General features: G+C 40.0%; 1 protein-coding gene across 1 annotated transcript in view; it reads right to left on the bottom strand.

The window, feature by feature from the left end:
* The window catches only part of PON3 (paraoxonase 3), a 41,221-nt gene that overhangs the window by 4,360 nt on the left and 14,503 nt on the right, over positions 1–22,358 (bottom strand). Inside the window, exons 4-8 of the mRNA XM_004045778.5 lie at positions 10,118–10,283; positions 5,320–5,446; positions 1,820–2,020; positions 715–796; positions 317–445 (exon numbers count right to left, since the gene is read on the bottom strand). Coding sequence (XP_004045826.1) covers positions 317–445; positions 715–796; positions 1,820–2,020; positions 5,320–5,446; positions 10,118–10,283 — 705 coding nt within the window. The remainder of the gene's footprint in view (positions 1–316; positions 446–714; positions 797–1,819; positions 2,021–5,319; positions 5,447–10,117; positions 10,284–22,358) is intronic.

Below are 22,358 nucleotides of genomic sequence, written 5' to 3'. Positions count from 1 at the left end.
CTCTTTGTCTAACTGCAAGACCTGCTCAGAGACTGTCTCCTGACTGGAAATATGATATGGCAATCTGGGTCAATATGAATAATCGAGCTTAGTTTTTCCATTATTCCCAACAGCAAGAGTTACTGAAAAGTTAATGGTGGCCTAAAAGAGTTAACGAACCTTATCTCCCTACCTGTCAAAAACTTTACTTTTCTCATACGTAAAATTTCTTTAGTTCTATAACACCAAATGTGACTGGCTTAAATTCTTCCAAGTCACCCCAACAAATTTGTTCTTGCAGCTTTGCCTGTGAGCTCAGAGAGGTATAGGAACTTACTTCTGATCCTGGAGGGTCCTCAGGGTTATAGTTCAGTAGCTTCATAGGATTAGGATGGCATCCTGCCAAAATGTCTCCTGTGGCAGGATCGACAGTCAGGTTATCCACTAAGGTGCCCAACTGTATCACCTTACAACAAAGAGGGAGTAGTGAAGACATTGTCTCAATGATTCCTCACTTTCTTCCCTATTCATCCCCACAACCCCTACAGCTTCTTCTGGCACCTAAAGTTGGTGTTTTTAGGGGGCTTTGCTTCTGTATTTTAGAAACACATGCATAATCTCACTGGCATTGCTCTCAAATAGCCATGTTTTCCTCATTCAAGGGGCACATTCCTGGGTCAAGTATGGGACTAAGGTAAGAAGTCAGATTGTGTGGGCCAGACAGGGTACTCTTACCTTCAGTTGAGTTAAATCCCAGTTATCATGTTTTTCCATTATGTGAATGTTCTTAGCTGCTACATCAGCTACATAGACATACCTTTGAAGTAAATGACATTTACACTTAAGCAAGTGGTAATGAGAGACAACACTCACTTTTATTTTGGAGAAGAGGTATAAAAATGCACACTCCTTGAAAGTACCACTGCAATCCTTTTCTAAACCACAGTAAAAGAAGATAATGGAGTAGTATTTTTAATATTCTTGAAGTGCTTTAAACAGGCTTTGAATATGAGTTATGACCATAATGAAACTGGTGTTTCTAGATGACATATATAGGCTCAATCTTATTACTTCGAAGTCACAACTTTTTCCTTAAATTGAATGAAGGTAAGTGGATCTCTTACAAGGCCAAAAGTGTATATACTTCTAAAAACTAGTGCTTGAAAAAAAAAGTATCAAATGACCATAAAGCTCAATCACAATATTTTAAAAGAGGAAGGACACTGAGAGGTGTTTTCTACAGGGATCATCTCTGCTCATTATCTCAAATATACATGTTAATATTCAAGGTACTTCTGTTTATAAAAAAACCTCCAATTTTTAAACACTTTTTAAAAGTGTTTTCTCATAAAATTTCATGCTGTTTAAAATAGGGTTTTCTCATTGAATGGTCTGCTGTTGTAAGTCAGTAGGTCTGAAACTTATATAATCCCTATGCCCAATCTAAGGTAGCCTTCCCTCTCTCCTAAGAGCTTTTGTGTAACTGAACTTAGCATAAGTGGTCAAATACTTTGTACTTTCATAAGGGGCAGGGGTATTGCTCATTTATCTTCCTTTGTAGTGTGTTAGGAAAGTGTGTTTCAAGAGTTATGTAAAAATTTGGAATGAGGTCCTTATATCCTTAAGTCCACATCCCTCCTTTAACTGGGAAGAACCTAAAGTCCAAGGAAACAAATGGATTGCTTAGGATGACAGATTTAGTGTGAACGCTGGCCACAACTGATCTCTCCACACATATATTCACTATGTAAGCCTAAGTAAGGAAGTAACTTCCTTGTAAGGAAAGGAGTCCACGAAAATGTCAAGGGCAAAGGATAGAAAAATACATAAAAGAGCTTACTTCTGGTCTGCTGAGACTGTGATCCCATTGGCACTACAAAATCCTTTGGCCACCACTTTAACCTCCCTTGGGCTGTAGAAAAGAACATAAGTCCAGCGAAGATCCAAGATCATCTCAAAAAATGACAGGAAGGAGTTGGTAAAATAGTGGTCTCTGGTGGCATAGAACTGTTCTGGTCCAAGAACCACAATGTCATTCACACTAAAGTGAAAGGGAGGTGGAAAAAGAGACCCATGAGGTATTTAAATATCCTTTATCCTTGTCAAAATCACTCATCTCTACATAGACTAATATGTTCATCAATTTGAAAAAGGATACATGAACTAGTATGGATTAAGGAATTCCACAGAAAATCATGATTCTGCATTGCCCTGATGGGTTTTCTTTAGCCATTTGTTATTTTCTTACTCTTCTCTTTCACAGAAATCAGTGAAAAGAAATAAATTCACAAATAAATCTCAAACCCCAAAATCTGTTGACTTGTAAATGTTGATCATGGTTATCTGTGACAGTTGTAGTGCAGTTCACTGATAGCTATGGTTATCCTCCTTCAGGAATTACACTTCCCCATCCCCTTGCAGTTAGGCACAGCCATGTGACTTGCTTTGGCCAATGAAATGAAATGAAATGAGGTGAGTGGCTTGTGGATGGAAGATTTTAAGAACCACTGCTTGCTTCACCATGTTTCCCTCATGTTTCCACAGTAATGAGCAACTTTTATGATGATAGAGACTGTGGTCCTCCTAGGGCCCTTAATGAGGATAATATGAAACTGAGTCCCTAAATCACCTACACTGGATACATAGCATGCATGAGAAAACATAACAAACCTTGGCAGTTTTGAGCCACCAAGATGTTAGGGTTTTGCTGTCCTGTTATCATAGCATAACCCAGTTCATCTGGACCTTTATATTTTCTCTGAGTAGATGGAATTATGGGTGATATTCTTTCTTACGTTCTTCAATATCATTGACATTTTAAAATAGAGCAAGTCTTATTCTTACAATCCGTAAGAACAATAAAGTCATTTTTATTTTTGAAAAGAAAAAAAAGTGACTTGAAAAAATAATGCTTAAACATTTTTAGATTAAATTTTAGGGAGGAAAATTTGGGTGAATCAGGAAATACTTTGAAGTTTTGACATATAATGACTTTCCCAAGGTCACTCGGCTACTCACCTTTTGTATCTCAGCTTAAGCATTCCTTACTCCAAAAAGTATTGCCTGACACCATAAATTAGGTTAAACTGCCTCACAATTTGTTTCTGTAGCTCTCTGTTATGCCCCCTTGTAAGTGCTTATCAATGCCTGTGCCAGTGTACCCTCAGGCTCCTCTTTAGATCCTCATAGCCTCACCTACCTTGTTCCAGCTGCTATTTCAACCAGTTCTGCACAGGTCTGATGTACTTCCCAGAGGGGCAGCCTAGCAGTGTCTCAGCTCATGCCTACTGTGGGCCTCTTGCCTCCCACTTCCAGACTTCATGTTGACATTGAGTCATAGGATACCACAAAAGTAGACTTGCACATGCACAACAACCAAGAATGTGGGAAAATGAAGGCCTCTTGAGGCAAACCTTTGACTAATAGGAGATGGGGCTGGTGGATAAACCCTTCTCCCTTTTTCTCCTTGACCAGATTGTCCTGAGATGCAGCTTACGCTGATTACTGGAGGATAAGCCCATGATTTCAAGCAGTCAGTTGCACTTAGCAGCGGTTGGCTTAATGACGCCTTTGCTGTACCTCCCTCACTGCATGTGTTTCCTAGGGCTGGCACAGCAAAGAACCACCAACTCAGTGGCTTAAACACCAGAAATGTATTGCCTCACAGTTTTGGAGGCTAGGAATCCAAAACCGTGTTGTTGGTAGGGCCATGTTCTCTCTGAAGGTTCTAGGGAAGGATCCTTCCTTGCCTCTTCCAGCAAGGCATTCCAGTAGTCCCAGGCATTCCTTGGCTTGTAGATATATCACTCCAATGTCAGTATCCATCTTCACATAGCATTCTCCCTGTATATCTGCCTGTCTTCTTGCAAGGACACCAGTTCTACTGCATTAAGGGTACTCTATTTCAGCATGATTTTATCTTTACTAATTACATCTGCAATGACTCAATTTCCAAAGTGTCGCCTTCTGAGGGAGTGGTGGTTGGGATTTTAACATATTTTTTGGCGGGGGGGTGGGGTGGGGAGGGCAGGGGGACACAAAATTCAACCCATAACCTTCTCCCTTCCTTGCCTCACACTGGTGTCTCAAGTCTGCTTCCTGGGATTGTACTCCCTAATGAAGTGGCCAAATATCAGGTGTGCCCTCAGGCTGCACTTTCTGGGAGACTCTTCCTGTGAGATCCTATGCTAAAGCAGTTGATCCTCACAATCCACTAGTTAGGTAAGTCAGGCAAATGAGAATCCCCATTTTGCTCAAGAAATTGAGGCACCAATTAAGTGACCTGTCCACAGTTTCCCAGCAACCCTGTGGAAGTCCTGTTCTCCGCTATGGCCTCAGAACCCCATACAGTGCATTAGGAGCAGAGTTCAATAACTTCAACTTCTCTTACTTCTACGCTCTGCACTCGTTTCCCCCATATTCTGTGGGGAGAAATTAATACATGATGTTGAGAAAGAGAGCAAAGGAAAGAAGATGAACTTTCTTTTCTTTTCCTATTCTTCTATCCCATGAAACAATTTACTGTTTTGGAGCCAGTTTTTTAATGTTAAGCCCATTTGATAAAAGATGAATTCTTTATTGTTTGCTACAGCCTTTAAACAGGCAGCCTCTCCACTGAAAAGCCTGTTATTTTAATGAATGCAGTAAGAAAGATGTTCATTGCAATTGAGAGCTCAGCTTTGAATTCAGATGGATCTGGGTTTATACCCTGTTTCTGCCACTTACAAATTGTGTAACTTGGGCAAGTTATCTAACCCAAACCTTCTCTAAGTCTTAGTTTACCCGTGCCTATTATTAAAGGCTTTGTGAGAATTAAGTTAAATTAAGTATTCTGGCATAGTGCCTGGAACATAGTCAATGCTTAACAAATGTAATTTTTATAAGTGCCCAAGGGCTTTTAAAAAATTCTACTTTAAAGCTGTAATTAAACAAAGAAGTGGCTCATCTGGAGGTTGGTTATAACACCCAGTGGGTGAGGCTCACAGAACATAACCTACCAGGACAACCAAAAAAGGGTGTAGGTGTTTAAACAGAGACCGATAGTAAGTATTGAGTTGCCGTGGTAAAGAGAATGGAATTAGAGCTGGGAATTTAATTGAGCACCTTTATAGGATTAAAATGCTTTCAAAATGCTCGAAAGTATAGGCATATTCAATACCTAACATGGCAATTTCTAGTGAGGCGCTGGGAAGAGTCACCATGGGAATCATTAGAAAGCTTTAGAAAAAAATCAAAACAATTTCAAAACAAAAGTTTAAGAAAGCCTGCTGAACCAAAGAAAACAAAGCACACAGCAGAGGTGCAAAGTAAATAGAACCGCGCAATACTTTCATTCCATACCTTTTGAGAAGTTCATGTTTTATAGTTTTCAGGTATACCAGAGAACGCTGTTGTTCCTCAAATTTAAATATCTCCACAGTGGACTTCATGTGGGGATGATTCACAACATAAAGATACACAGTATTGTCTACATGGAAAAAAGGGATAATTTCCAAGAAAGTTACCCCTATCACAACTAATATTAGACTTGTTTTAAAACTTGGTCACTTCCAAAAGTTTTCTTCTTACATCTTGCATTTGACCCTCACAGTCTACATGATAGGTAAGTCAGACAAATGCCAGAATCCAGATTTAGTTGAGGAAATTGAAGCTCAGGAGGTGAATGATCCATCAGCAATTTCATCACCACAAAGTGGCAGAGCCAAGATGTTTTGCCATAGTCACTTCACCCTTATATGCATATCCTGTCTAACAGGAACCTACAGAACTATAATGATGCATAAACAGGGATGTGGTTTCCCCAGATGGCCCTTCAGCAAGAGAAGTGAGTCCAAGTAAACAAAACTTTGCTGAGATGTTGTGTGTGTGCAATAATTATCTACATTGCAACAGAAGCTCAGTGAATCTCAGGGCAGTGTAAACACCTTAAAATAAGCAACATTTCCCAGCTAGACAATGAATTTCTGACACAAGCCAACATAACAATATTTAGTGAGCTCAATGGACATGGCATGTAAATATGAATGCGAGATAAAACAAACTAACTAATTCTAGGTAGTACCCACCTCAGAAATGTCACCTACCCATTTCAATGGGAATGTGAACTGCTGTGAACAAGATTGAGGGTAGCAATTTGGCCTCTGAGAGTGCTGTCTTCTGACTTATCAGGAGTTCTAGGTTTGATGAGCTCTGGAGTTTTAAAGGGTCTGGTCCCATCCTCCCACTGTAGGACTTGATCTGTATTCATCTTCCCTATTCCTTTCCCAAATGTAGTTTTTAAGCACGTGATGGAACAAGCCTAAACCCTGAGATGCAAAATTCATAACCAGGACCTCTGAAACACACTGGGCACTTTGATGCAAATTAAGGAAAGGTGCTTGCTCACAGAGGAAATCTTCCTTCTGGTCTGATCCAGCTCTGTTCCAAGGCTCAGGGCGTGGCAAACAGAACATGGGTTGGATTTCAGCCCCAACACGGACCTTCAGTCTTTTGCTAGACACAATAGTGAACAATCACATGTGCTAGCCTGATTTCATTTCTTCTAGTGCATCTACTGAATCCCTCTTTCCAAATAAGATATACTTAGTGAGAGTACTTTTCTTCTCCATCTCCTCATTCCATCTCTATTTCTATGTGTAATATTTTGGCCTTATGAATTAAATACATAATTAAGGGAGATGACAAATAAGATAAGCTGTGAATCATAATATCCTCAACTTATGGAAGCCTGATTATATGACTGTTATTGTGTAAACGTGTCCCATCTCAAAAACAAAAACAAAAACAAACAAAAAAAAGAAAGAAAAAAGCCCCAAACCCACCTCCACCTCTACCTCTGATATGATCCCATGCAATGAAATAGTTTCAGGTAAATCTAATCACTTATTATACCATCTCCAATGCAGAATCTTATGTCTTGTACAGTGTGAGGCAAAACAGTTGTGGTTTTAAAATTATTTAAATAGAGTCCTAATCTCATTTTAGTAAAAGACACAGGATTAGAAGTGAGACCTCCTCTGTCTGAGTTCTGGATCAGCCATTTACTAATTGCAGAAGTGAAGTCACACTTCACTGCATTCCTCTAAACTTCATTGTATCCATCTATAAAGTTGAATATTACTATGTGCTCTGCCTGTCCTATAGGGTTCGTTTATTTATTCATTTGATATGTGTTCATAGAGTACCTACTGTGCATCAGATACTGTTCTAGACTCTCAGAATCCAGCAATGGACAAATCAATATGCTTTTATGGTGATTATATTTGAGAGAGGAAAACAAGGAGGAAAAATTATTAAATAAATTAAAACAAAGAATACTAGAGTGGGGAGACACGTTCTTCATAGAGTGTCATTCATTTGAAGAGTAACAGTTAAGTTTAGGAACTTGCTATAGAGCAAGAGCAGGAGAGGGAAAGAAAATTCCTATCCTTTAACATTTAAAAAAAAGTTACTACTGTAGGCTGGGAGTGGTGGCTCACACCTGTAATCCTAACACTTTGGGAGGCCAAGGCAGGTGGATCACCTGAGGTCAGGAGTTCGAGACCAGCCTGGCCAACATGGTGAAACCCTGTCTCTACTAAAAATACAAAAAATTAGCCGGGCATGGTGGCGCATGCCTGTAATCCCAGCTACTTGGGAGGCTGAGGCAGGAGAATCGCTTGAACCCGGGAGGCAAGGGTTGCAGTGAGCTGAGATTGTGCCACTGCACTCCAGCTTGGGAGACGAGCAAAACTTCATCTCATAAAAAAAAAAAATTAGTTACCACTGTAATGAATGATTTTAAAAAAGAGGTACATTGAGAAGAAATATAGAAAGGTACACAAATTGGAACAAGATGGTGGGCAGGCTTCCCTGAGAAGATGATATTTAAGCTGAGGCTTCAATGATGACAAAGAGTGAGCCAGAAGTGGCAGAAGGACATTCCAGGCAGAGGGAACAGCAGATGTAAAGATCCTGAGGCATGAGACAGTTCACTGAATGAAAAGAAATCCAGTATGGCTGGTCCAGAGAGTCTGGAGGAGAATGGTTTCCAGTGAAACTGGAGAGCATACAGGTGCCAGAAGGTACAAGGGAAGCACCCAGGAACCCAGGCCATTCTGGAGATTTGGGGTTTATCCTCAGAGTGACAGAACAATATGGAAAATTTGATGAAAAGAGGGACATAATCAGATTTGCATAAAAAGCAATCCTTACTATGACAATGAATTGAGGTGGTATGAGAAGGAAGGTACAGTTGGGGGCCCATGCAGAATCAGGGAAGGCATGCTGGGGCCTTGAACTGCTGGTGGCAGTGAGGATGGGGAGAGGTGGACAGATATTTCAGACTGGAGAGATATTGGAGAGACACATTAAACAAAACATTATAATGAGTTGATCAAAAGGGCCAGGGAGACGAAGTGTCAAGGTTTGGCCCAGGATTTTATTTCGAGAAGTAAAGACACCATTATATATGAAAATAGTTTGTATACTATAAACCAATGAAAAATTGTTAGATTCAATTATCTTTTAAAGCAGAGCTTGCTAAGCAAATAAAAGTGTATATAAGATTTCATGGAATTCTAGCACTTCAATTTGGCCCTCCTTTCATGTGGTTACTGTTAGTGAAGTTTCCCTGTTCTTAATTTTCTTCATGCTGTATAGACCCAAAAATATTTTAAAATTAAATGTTTGAAATTATGAACTGTGAACAAGTCAAAAATAATATTGGAAACTATTGTTTTTAAAGCATATATGGTATATTAATAACATGTTTTTATAATATATTTTTGAGATATAACTCACACACCATTGAATTCAGACTTTTAAAATGTAAACTTCAGTGGGTTTTAGTATATTCATAGAATTGTGCAACCATAACCACTATTTAGTTCCAGAACATTTTCATCACCCAAAAAGAAATCACCTACTCATTAGCTGTCATTCCTCCTTCCCCACTCCCCTGGCTCCTGCCAACAATTTTTCTGTCTGTGAATTCACCTATTCTGGACACTTCATATAAATGGAATCACATAATGTGTGGCTTTTAGTGACTAAATTCCTTCAGTTGGCATAATATTTACAAGCTTCATCCATATTATAGCATGCATGAGTAGTTCATTTCTTTTTATTGCCAAATAGTGTTCTATTGTATAAATACCTATCACATTTTGCTTATGAATGCATCAGTTGATAGACATTTGGGTTATTTCCACCTTTTGTATTAGGAGTAATGCTGCTATGAACATTTGTGTATGGGTTTTTGCATGGATATGTTTTCAATTCTCTTGAGCACACACCAAGGTGCAGAGTTGCTGGATTGTGTGGTAACTCTATGTTTAACATGTTGAGGAAATGCAAAACTCCTTCCCAAAGTGGTTACATTATTTCACAATCCCACTGGCAAAGTATGAGAGTTCCAATTTTTCTACATCCTTGCCAACATTTGTTATTGTCTGTCTTTTTAATTATCAGCATCCTAGTGGGTGTGAAACGGTATCTCATTCTGGTTTTGATTTGTAGTTTCCTAATGTCTAAGGATGACAAACATCTTTCATGTGCTTACAGGCCTTTGTGTATCTTAGGAGAAATGTCTATCTAGGTAGATACTTTGTCCATTTTTAAATTACATTATTTGTGTTTTGTTAAGTTGTAAGAATTACTTATATTGTCTGAATACAAGTCTCTCGTCTAATATATGATTTACAAATACTATCTCTCATTCTTTGGGTTGTTTTTCACTTTCTTGATGGTGTCTTTTGAAGCACAAAAGCTTTTAACTTTGGTGAGTCTAATTTGTTTTTTTCCCCTTTATGTTATGTTTTTTAACGTCTCACAGTTGTCTTTAGTGACAACTAAACTAAAGGGCCTTTAGTTTACGTGTTAGATTTCTGAGAACAGTATTCAAACAGGTTGTGACAGTCAAACAAGAAGACAAGTGGATAGAAGGAAGAGGAGGAGGCCACATAGGGCCAAAAATACTAGTGTTCCTTCTTTAATGCAATGTTTACAATGTTTTATACCTATTTATCATTTTACAAAAACACATCTGTATGGTAAAATAGCATCTTCTCTCTTCCTGTTACATAAATATTGAGGGGCTGGAGATAAATGGTTTCTATTTCCCTCATTTCCCCCTTATCCCTAAACACACAGGCTTTACCTTTGTCGATGAAAATACTGATCCCATGTGGATTAAATAATTCTTTGTCAAATCCACCACTGATTTCTAGTGCTTGTGCCCTTGGGTTTTGTTCATTCAGATCCATCAAGAAGATTTTTCCTGGTTCATCTGGCGCAAAGTTTGGCATGCCTGGATATTTTAATCCCTTTTAAAAATAAAGAACAAGTGTGCACACATATACATATCAAAACAATATTTTCATATGGAATTTAAAATCTCAAAGCCAAATAAAAATGTTCAAAGTTCTAAATTTAATTTAGATTACTGGGCTTTTTCACTCTGTCAGCTGTTTCCATGATCTGATCTGGGGTGTTACTGATGTCATCTAAACATTGGCGATGAACACAGAAAGAACCATATTCAAGATAAGGAAGAGTTTTTAATTTAGAGAAAAGGAGTTAAGCCAAAAAATATAACAGAAGAGACTAGGCTGTTACTTTGTATGAATCCCTTCACATGCCCATACCTCACATTCCTCATCTATAAAATGAAGAAGTTCAAATACATGATTATAAGATTATTTCCGGTCCTGGTATTCTATAACTAACCTTCCTCAAAGCAGAGAGAAGGGGTGTATAGTTTAATTGTATTGTTCCCATTCCTACATTGATTATATCATGTAGTGGCAAACAGTATAGCTGGCTAAGAATTAACATAAGGATACCAGTCTTATATAGTTGACTATTTTTGACCTATTTTGTTCCTATAGGTATGTCTGAAAATTCTGACATGAATGCTTTACTCAAACATCACAAAAAGTTTATTCCAGTAACTTGGACAGTGGTCCTTTCTACTATTAGGATCAGGTAGCTATCAATCAACAATAGGCATCCCGAATCCATGAAGCCTTTGCTGCATCTGAGTCCACTGTGACAAACCTTGGGGTTGGTTTATTCTACACCAGTTACAAAACAGTCCACTTCCTCTCCATGTCCCCTATCTATCACTGGATATATATCAATATCAGTAACTTTATATCTTCTCTGCTACCTTTATCTTCTTTTACAGTCTATTGCAATTCTCTCTTTCCTATTTCACCTTGTCTTTCTGCCTCCTTCCCTCTCCCTGTCCTTTCTACACACACGTACACATACACTCATGATACTATTACTGGCTCTTCCACTGCTCCCTCTTGAGGTAGTCAATCTTTTCTGAACAACCCCAGCTATATCTTCAAACTTTTTTTAGAACAGTCCTTCTATGCCCAATTCGTATGTCCCAATGTTGTCTGGGGGAAACCTGGCTTTTCCCAGACAACACCGGCACTACTGAAGCTCATCAGAGGAGGCACTGTTCCCTCTTTATTCTCCTTAAGTCAGCACATCTGGAGAAGGGATTGGCATGTCCCTAGCCACAAACTTCTGCTTCCACACCATAATTCTGTCGTCATCAATAGCTACACCCTTTGCTTCCTTATCACATTCTGTTCCAACTCCCTTTGCCTTGGTCTAGCTCTTATATAGGACAAGTCTAAAATCAGATTGAAAAACTCCACTACAAAGTCACTATCCCAACTTCAGCCAGACATTTAGTACTGTTTATTGATTTTTTTGGCTCATTATGATAGGCAATCTATTGGATTTCCTCATGTCTCACTTCTAAATTTATTTCATTATCTTCTAGAGTAGGGGTTCCCAACCCCTGTGCCACAGACTGGTACTGGTCCATAGCCTGTAAGGAACTGGGCCTTACAAGGAACAACAGGAGGTGAGCTGCAGGTGAGTGAGCATTACCGCCTGAGCTCCACCTTCTGTAAGATCAGCAGTGGCATTAAATTCTCATAGGAGCGCAAACCCTATTGTGAACTGAGCCTGCAAGGGATCTAGGTTGGATGCTCCTTATGAGAATCTAATGCCTGATGATCTGAGGTAGAACAGTTTTATCTTGACCATTCCCCACTCCCCCTCCACGATCTGTGGAAAAAATTGTCTTCCATGAAACTGGTCCCTGGTGCCCAAAAGGCTGGGACCACTGTTCTAGAGCCCATACTTTCTTCCTCTTTATTATGAGTGGATGACTTTACTTACTACTTCTCTGAAAATGTCATGTCATTTAACATGAATTTCCTATAATTCTTTCGTTTCTGTCCCAGTAATTCTTTTTCAGTTTTATTCATTCTCTTTCTTTCTCCCTCTTTTCTCAAGTAAGAAATGTCCCTCCTCTGTTCTTAGATTAAATCCTTTACCTGCTTTCTTGGTTCCCTGTTCTCTAGGGTCTGTCTCTAGAGATTACACCCTCTCTCTCTTGCTTTACCACTCATTTTTCACTAACAGCTTCTTCTTTGGCCTAAAAAATTACAAGGTTTCCTTCCTTGAAATAAATATTTTCTTAACTTTACTGCCTCTTCATATATGCATTTATCTCTCTTCCCCTCACCATCAAATTTCTTAGAAACATCACCTGATCTTATTGCCTAATGTGAACTGCTCCAACTCTCAATTCCCTGAAGTTAGTATTCCACTCCCACCAGTTTGTAGAAATACCCTTATAAAGATCATATAAATGGTCTCCAAATTACTTTATTTTGATAACTTTTCTACTTCTGATCTGCTTCTCTGTGGCATTCGACACTACAGTATACCTTCTTCTTTCTTATCAAAACGTCAAAAGTTGAGTTCCCGGATAGAAATCCTGCTCCTCTTCCTGACTCTTGGATTTATGTCTCCTTCTGTTTTTATCGATCCCTCCTCCCTTCTCACTCTATACTCTTTCCTTGCAGATCTTATACGTAAAGATTCAGGTATTTCCTTTATATCAAGGACTTTCAAGTCTGTACATTTATTTGTAACTCTGTAACTCTAGCTTGCCTTCCCAACTTCCTCCCAAAGGGCAGCTCAAAATCAACTAGTCAAAACCAAAATCAACACTCTCCCCTTGAATCCATCCTCTCATTTATATCTATTCTTCTCAGTTAAGGACATCACTATGCTCCCCAACATCAGACCATAAAATTCAATTTTCAGTCCACTCTTTTCCCCATAACCAATTTGTCACCAAGCTCAATGGCTCAGATAATAGTAGTACTGAAGAAAAAATTTTATGTATATGTGTATATGTATACATATATATATGTGTGTATATATGTATGTATATATATACACACTCACATATATGTTAAAAATAAAAAATATATAATAATTATATACATATAAATATATTAGGGGCATCTTATCTCACATCTTCCCTTTCACATGAGGGAAATGAGGCCTAGAAGAGTGATTTGCCTAAATCACTCAGATCATTTATTGTTCAGACTCTCTCTGGCACACATACAGAAAGGTTTGGAAGTAAACAGTATTGCTCAGGAAGGCAGCTCAAAACAGAACACAATGGCAAGTACCTTGGTAGCTTGGGGGAAGGTGGAGCATAGCCAGCTAGTGAAAAGACTGGATGTTACAGAAATAAAATAATCTGATAGATAGATAAGGGCAGGGCACTGCAAACAAGCTTGGTCTAGATTAAGTGTGATGATCAAAGAAACACTTCTGATAAATGGCTTCACATTCACCTAGTTTTCTGTGTAAAGCAGTTAGGTAGGAATTTGTGGCAGCAAACCAACTGTGTGTTAATGACTGTAAGCAATTCTTTTCATACCATTCACTGGTGAAAGTGATGAAAATCATCATCTAGACATGCAGGAATCTTATTTTTCCCAACAAACTACAGGTATATGTGGACAATCAATGAACTCTTCCACTATCCTCATCCATCACCACATGCACTCAGTAAATATTCGAGGACTTGCAAATGCCTGGTAGTATGTTCGGTGTTGGGCATGTCAGTACATGCTCCAAAGTCTTGAGTTCAAGGATCTTGAAACCTAGAGCAAGCACATAAGTATGGTGTGGTCTATAACAGCCTAAACTCAGGGGATATGAGGGAATATTCAAGAGGGAACATTGAAGAGGCACCTCACCCCACAAGAGAGTGCCAGGGAAGACTCTCCTGAGGAAGTAAAGTGCCACCACAATGAACCCTCACAAAGAAGTGGGAGTTAGCTGGCAAAGTGTGAAGAAGGGAGTAATCTTGGAGTCAAAGAGAAGCATGTCAAGTCCCAAGGCAGGGAAGAAAATATCCTGTTTGTTATCCCTAAATAGACTAGAAATATCTATTGCACAGAATTATTCTCCAAATCAGCAACTTCCAAACATCTTCTAGGATGGCAAGAAAGGGTAAAAGGAGAAACCAAAAGAGCAAGGTCCTGAATTTATTACAGTGCAGAAGGATTAGAAACAAGCAAAACAACAGAATCCTTATCCTATAAGTTGTTTGTTCATTTAAAAAAGGAGATCCATTATTTAAAACTTCATGTTAACATTTCTCATAAAATTATTTGTGATGAAAATATATACTTCCTGTATAGCAATGATTCAGAACTTTTAGTTCCAGTGAAAATTAAAAAAAAAAAAAAAAAGAAAACATACAGTAGGAAGGACAAACATTATTTCACAACAGTAAAGAAATCTCCTAGTTATAGAATCATCACTTTTAGTGGTATATTTGGCATAACATTGAAAATTTAAACTGAAAGGAAGCTTCCAAGATGGCGGAATAGGAACAGCTCCAGTCTGCGGCTCCCAGTGAGATCAACACAGAAGACAGGTGATTTCTGTGTTTCCGACTGAGATACCTGGTCCATCTCATTGGGACTGGTTGGACAGTGGGTGCAGCCCATGGAGAGCAAGCCAAAACGGGGCAGGGCATCACCTCACCCAGGAAGTGCAAGGGGTCAGGGGATTTCCCTTTCCTAGCCAAGGGAAGCCGTGACAGTCTGTATCTGGAGGAATGGTACGCTCCTGCCCAAATACTGTGCTTTTCCCACAGTCTTCGCAACCAGCAGACCAGGAAATTCCCTCCCGTGTCTGGCTCGGTGGGTCCTACACCCACAGAGCCTTGCTCACGGCTAGCACAGCAGTCTGAGATCAACCTGCGATGCTGCAGCTTGGCAGGGGGAGGGGCGTCCACCATTGCTGAGGCTTGAGTAGGCGGTTTTGTGCTCACAGTGTAAACAAAGAGGCCGGGAAGCTTGAACAGGGCAGAGCCCACCACAGCTCAGCAAGGCCTACTGCCTTGCTGTAGATTCCATCTCTGTGGGCAGGGCAAATCAGAACAAAAGGCGGCAGACAGCTTCAGCAGACCTAAACGTCCCTGTCTGACAGCTCTGAAGACAGCAGTAGTTCTCCTAGCATGGCATTCGAGCTCTGAGAACAGACAGACTGCCTCCTCAAGTGGATCTCTGACACCCATGTAGCCTGACTGGGAGACACCTCCCAGTAGGGGCTGACAGATACCTCATACAGGCAGATGCCCCTCTGGGATGAAGCTTCCAGAAGAAAAATCAGGCAGCAATATTTGCCGTTCTGCAGCCTCCACTGGTGATACCCAGGCAAACAGGGTCTGGAGTGGACTTCCAGCAAACTCCAACAGACCTGCAGCTGAGGGGCCCGACTGTTAGAAGGAAAACTAACAAACAGAAAGGAATAGCATCAACATCAACAAAGAGCACATCTACACCAAAACCCCATCTGTAGGTCACCAAACAAAAACCACAAGATGGGGAGAAAGCAGAGCAGAGAAGCTGAAAATTCCAAAAACCAGAGTGCCTCTTATCCAAAGAATCACAGTTCCTTGCCAGCAAAGAAACACAACTGGATGAAGAATGAGTTTGACAAGTTGACAGAAGTAGGCTTCAGAGGGTCAGTAATAACAAACTTCTCCGAGCTAAAGGAGCATGTTCTAACCCATCACAAGGAAGCTAAAAACCTTGAAAAAAGTGAGACAAATGGATAACTAGAATAAGCAGTGTAGAGAAGACCTTAAATGACCTGATGGAGCTGAAAACCATGGCATGAGAACTTCCTCATGCATGCACAAGCTTCAATAGCCGATTTGATCAAGTGGAAGAAAGGATATCAGTGACTGAAGATCAAATTAATGAAACAAAGTGAGATGACAAGATAAGAGTGAAAAGAAACGAACAAAGCCTCCAAGAAATATGGGACTCTGTGAAAAGACCAAATCTACGTTTAATTGGTGTACCGGAAAGTGACAGGAAGAATGGATCCAACTTAGAAAACACTCTTCAGGATATTATCCAGGAGAACTTCCCCAACCTAGCAAGTCAGGCCAACTTTCAAATTCAGGAAATAAAGAGAACACCACAAAGATACTCCTTGAGAAGACCAACTCCAAGACACACACTTGTCAGATTTACCAAGGTTGAAATGAAGGACAAAATGTTAAAGGCAGCCAGAGAGAAAGGCTGGGTTACCCACAAAAGGAAGCCCATCAGACTAACAGCTGATATCTCGGCACAAACCCTACAAGCCAGAAGAGAGTGGGGGCCAATATTCAATATTCTTAAAGAAAAGAATTTTCAACCCAGAATTTCATATCCAGCCAAACTAAGCTTCATAAGTGAAGGAGAAATAAAATCCTTTACAGACAACAAATGCTGAGAGATTCTGTCACTGCCATGCCTGCCTTACAAGAGCTCCTGAAGGAAGCACTAAACATGGAAAGGAACAACCGGTACCAGCCACTGCAAAAACATGCCAAATTGTAAAGACCATTGATGATATGAAGAAACTGCATCAATTAACGGGCAAAATAACCAGCTAACATCATAATGACAGGGCCAAATTCAAACATAACAATATTAACCTTAAATGTAAATGGGCTAAATGCCCCGATTAAAAGACACAGACTGGCAAATTGGATAGAATCAAGACCCATCTGTGTGCTGTATTCAGGAGACCCATCTCATGTGCAAAGACACACATAGGCTCAAAATAAAGGGATGGAGGAAGATCTACCAAGCAAATAAAAAGCAAAAAAAAAAAAAAAAAGCAGGAGTTGCAATCCTAGTCTCTGATAAAACAGACTTTAAACTAACAAATATCAAAAGAGACAAAGAAGGCCATTACATAATGGTAAAGGGAACAATTCAACAAGAGTTAACTATCCTAAATATACATGCATCTGTCCAAGATGGCCGAATAGGAACAGCCCCAATCTACAGCACCCAGCATGAGTGACACAGAAGACTGGTGATTTCTGCATTTCCAACTGAGGTACCGGGTTCATCTCACTGGGGCTTGTCAGACAGTGGGTGCAGGACAGTGGGTGCAGCGCACCGAGTGTGAGCCGAAGTAGGGTGAGGCATCACCTCAGCCGGGAAGTGCAAAGGGTCAGGGAATTCCCTTTCATAGCCAAGCAAAGCTGTGACAGACGGCACCTGGAAAATCGGGTCACTCCCACCCTAATACTGCACTTTTCCAATGGTCTTAGCAAACAGCACACCAGGAGATTATATTCCATGCCTGGCTCGGAGGGTTCCACGCCCATGGAGCCTTGCTCATTGCTAGCACAGCAGTTTGAGATCGAACTGCAAGGGAGCAGCGAGGCTGGGGGAGGGGCGCCCGCCATTGCTGAGGCTTGAGTAGGTAAACAAAGTGGCCAGGAAGCTCGAACTAGGTGGAGCCCACCGCAGCTCAAGGATGCCTGCCTGCCTCTGTAGACTCCACCTCTGGGGGCAGGGCATAGCCGAACAAAAGGCAGCAGAAACCTCTGCAGACTTAAATGTCCCTGTCTGACAGCTTTGAAGAGAGTAGTGGTTCTCCCAGCATGCAGCTTGAGATCTGAGAACAGACAGACTGCCTCCTCAAGTGGGTCCCTGACCCCCGAGTAGCCTAACTGAGAGGCACACCACAGTAGGGGCAGACTGACACCTCACATGGCCAGGTACCCCTCTGAGACGAAACCTCCAGAGGAACAATCAAACAGTAACATTTGCTGTTCAGCAATATTCGCTGTTCTGCAGCCTCCGCTGCTGATACCCAGGCAAACAGGGTCTGGAGTGGACCTCCAGCAAACTCCAACAGACCTGCAGCTGAGGGTCCTCACTCTTAGAAGGAAAACTAACAAACAGAAAGGACATCCACACCAAAACCCCATCTGTACATCAGCATCATCAAAGACCAAAGGTAGATAAAACCACAAAGATGTGGAAAAAACAGAACAGAAAAATTGAAAATTCTAAAACTCAGAGCACCTCTCCTCCTCCAAACGAATGCAGCTCCTCACCAGCAATGGAACAAAGCTGGATGGAAAAGGACTTCGACAAGTTGAGAGAAGAAGGTTTCAGATGACCAAACTTCTCTGAGCTAAAGGAGGAAGTTCAAACCCATGACAAAGAAGTTAAAAACCTTGAAAAAAGATTAGATGAATGGCTAACTAGAGTAACCAATGCAGAGAAGTCCTTAAAGGACCTGATGGAGCTGAAAACCATGGCACAAGAACTACGTGACGAATGCACAAGCTTCAGTAGCCAATTCGATCAAGTGGAAGAAAGGGTAACAATGATTGAAGATCAAATGAATAAAATGAAGCAACAAGAGAAGTTTAGAGCAAAAAGAATAAAAAGAAATGAACAAAGCCTCCAAGAAATATGGGACTCTGTGAAAAGACCAAATCTACGTCTGATTGGTGTACCTGAAAGTGACGGGGAGAATGGAACCAAGTTGGAAAACACTCTGCAGGATATTATCCAGGAGAACTTCCCCAACCTAGCAAGGCAGGCCAACATTCAAATTCAGGAAATACAGAGAATGCCACAAAGATATTCCTCGAGAAGAGCAACTCCAAGACACATAATTGTCAGATTCACCAAGGTTGAAATGAAGGAAAAAATGTTAAGGGCAGCCAGAGAGAAAGGTCTGGTTACCCACAAAGGGAAGTCCATCAGACTAACAACTGATCTCTTGGCAGAAACTCTACAAGCCAGAAGAGAGTGGGGGCCAATATTCAACGTTCTTAAAGAAAAGAATTTTCAACCCAGAATTTCATATCCAGCCAAACTAAGCTTCATAAGTGAAGGAGGAATAAAATCCTTTACAGACAAGCAAATGCAGAGAAATTTGGTCACCACCAGGCCTGCCCTAAAAGAGCTCCTGAAGGAAGCGCTGAACATGGAAAGGAACAACCGGTACCAGCCACTGCAAAAACATGCCAAATTGTAAAGACCATCAAGGCTAGGAAGAAACTGCATCAACTAATGAGCAAAATAACCAGCTAACATCATAATGACAGGATCAATTTCACACATAACGATATTAACCTTAAATGTAAATGGGCTAAATGCTCCAATTAAAAGACACAGACTGGCAAACTGGATAAAGAGTCAAGACCCATCAGTATGCTGTATTCAAGAAACCCATCTCATGTGCAAAGACACACATAGGCTCAAAATAAAGGGATAGAGGAAGATCTACTAAAGAAATGGAAAATGAAAAAAGGCAGGGGTTACAATCCTAGTCTCTGATAAAATAGACTTTAAACCAACAAAGATCAAAAGAGACAAAGAAGGCCATTAAACAATGGTAGAGGGATCAATTCAACGAGAAGAGCTAACTATCCTAAATATATATGCACCCAATACAGGAGCACCCAGATTCATAAAGCAAGTCCTTAGAGACCTACAAAGAGACTTAGACTCCCACACAATAATAATGGGAGACTTTAATACCCCACTGTCAATATTAGACAGATCAACGAGACAGAAAGTTAACAAGGATATCCAGGAATTGAATTCAGCTCTGCACCAAGCAGACCTAATAGACATCTACAGAACTCTCCACCCAAATTAACACACTATACATTTTTCTCAGCACCACATTGCACTTATTTCAAAATTGACCACATAGTTGGAAGTAAAGGACTACTCAGCAAATGTAAAAGAACAGAAATTATAACAAACTGTCTCTCAGACCACAGTGCAATCAAACTAGCACTCAGGATCAAAACCGCTCAACTACATGGAAACTGAACAACCTGCTCCTGAATGACTACTGGGTACATAATGAAATGAAGGCAGAAATAAAGATGTTCTTTGAAACTGACGAGAACAAAGATACAACATATCAGAATCCCTGGGACACATTTAAAGCAGTGTGTAGAGGGAAATTTATAGCACTAAATGCCCACAAGAGAAAGCAGGAAGGATCTAAAATTGACAACCTAACATCGCAATTAAAAGAACTACAGAATCCAGAGCAAACACATTCAAAAGCTAGCAGAAGACAATAAATAACTAAGATCAGAGCAGAACTGAAGGAGATAGAGACACAAAAAACCCTTCAAAAAATCAATGAATCCAGGAGCTGGTTTTTTGAAATGATCAACAAAATTGATAGACCACTAGCAAGACTAATAAAGAAGAAAAGAGAGAAGAATCAAATAGATGCAATAAAAAATGATAAAGGGGATATCACCACTGATCCCACAGAAATACAAACTACCATCACAGAATACTATAAACACATCTACGCAAATAAACTAGAAAATCTAGAAGAAATGGATAAATTCCTCGACACATACACCCTCCCAAGACTAAACCAGGAAGAAGTTGAATCTCTGAATAGACCAATAACAGGCTCTGAAATTGAGACAATAATTAATAGCTTACCAACCAAAAAAAGTCCAGGATCAGATGGATTCACACCCGAATTCTACCAGAGGTACAAGGAGGAGCTGGTACCATTCTTCCTAAACTATTCCAATCAATAGAAAAAGAGGGAATCCTCCCTAACTCATTTTATGAGGCCAGCATCATCCTGATACCAAGGCCTGGCAGAGATACAACAAAAAAAGAGAATTTCAGGCCAATATTCCTGATGAACATTGATGTGAAAATCCTCAATAAAATACTGGCAAACCAAATCCAGCAGCACATCAAAAAGCTTATGCACCAAGATCAAGTGGGCTTCATCCCTGGGATGCAAGGCTGGTCCAACATACACAAATCAATAAATGTAATTCAGCATATAAACAGAACTGAAGATAAAAACCACATGATTATCTCAACAGATTCAGAAAAGGCCTTCGACAAAATTCAACAGCCCTTCATGCTAAAAACTCTCAATAAATTAGGTATTGATGGGACATATCTCAAAATAATAAGAGTTATCTATGACAAACCCACAGCCAATATCATACTAAATGGGCAAAAACTGGAAGCATTCCCTTTGAAAACTGGCACAAGACAGGGATGCCCTCTCTCACCACTCCTATTCAACATAGTGTTGGAAGTTCTAGCCAAGGCAATCAGGCAGGAGAAAGAAATAAAGGATATTCAATTAGGAAAAGAGGAAGTCAAATTGTCCCTGTTTGCAGATGACACGATTGTATATCTAGAAAACCCCATTGTCTCAGCCCAAAATCTCCTTAAACTGATAAGCAAATTCAGCAAAGTCTCAGAGAATAAAATACCCAGGAATCCAACTTACAAGGGATGTGAAGGACCTCTTTAAGGAGAACTACAAACCACTGCTCAACAAAATAAAAGAGGACACAAACAAATGGAAGAACATTCCATGCTCATGAATAGGAAGAATCAATATCGTGAAAATGGCCATACTGCCCAAGGTAATTTATAGATTCAATGCCATCCCCATCAAGCTACCAATGACTTTCTTCACAGAATTGGAAAAAACTACTTTAAAGTTCATATGGAACCAAAAATGAGCCCGCATTGCCAAGTCAACCCTAAGCTAAGAGAACAAAGCTGGAGGCATCACGCTACCTGATTTCAAAGTATACTACAAGGCTACAGTAACCAAAACAGCATGGTACCAGTACCAAAAGAGAGATATAGATCTATGGAACAGAACAGAGGCCTCAGAGATAATACCACACATCTACAACTATCTGATCTTTGACAAACCTGATAAAAACAAGAAATGGGGAAAGGATTCCCTATTTAATAAATGGTGCTGGGAAAACTGGCTAGCCATATGTGGAAAGCCAAAACAGGATCCTTTCCTCACACATTATACAAAAATTAATTCAAGATGGATTAAAGACTTAAATGTAAGACCTAAAACCATAAAAACCCTAGAAGAAAACCTAGGCAATACCACTCAGGACATAGGCATGGGCAAAGACTTCATGACTAAAACACCAAAAGCAATGGCAACAAAAGCCAAAATTCACAAATGGGATCTAATTAAACTAAAGAGCTTCCACATAGCAAAAGAAACTACCATCAGCGTGAACAGGCAACCCACAGAATGCGAGAAGATTTTTTCAATCTACTCATCTGACAAAGGGCTAATATCCAGAATCTACAAATAACTCAAACAAATTTACAAGAAAAAAACCACCCCACCAAAAAGTGGGCAACGGATATGAACAGACACTTTTCAAAAGAAGACATTTATGC

This window comes from Gorilla gorilla, chromosome 6 (genome assembly GCF_029281585.2).
Source record: "Gorilla gorilla gorilla isolate KB3781 chromosome 6, NHGRI_mGorGor1-v2.1_pri, whole genome shotgun sequence".
NCBI classification, from domain to species: Eukaryota; Metazoa; Chordata; class Mammalia; order Primates; family Hominidae; genus Gorilla; species Gorilla gorilla.
The sequence above is the reverse complement of the archived record's forward strand: the minus strand, read 5'-3'. Positions and strand labels throughout refer to the sequence as shown.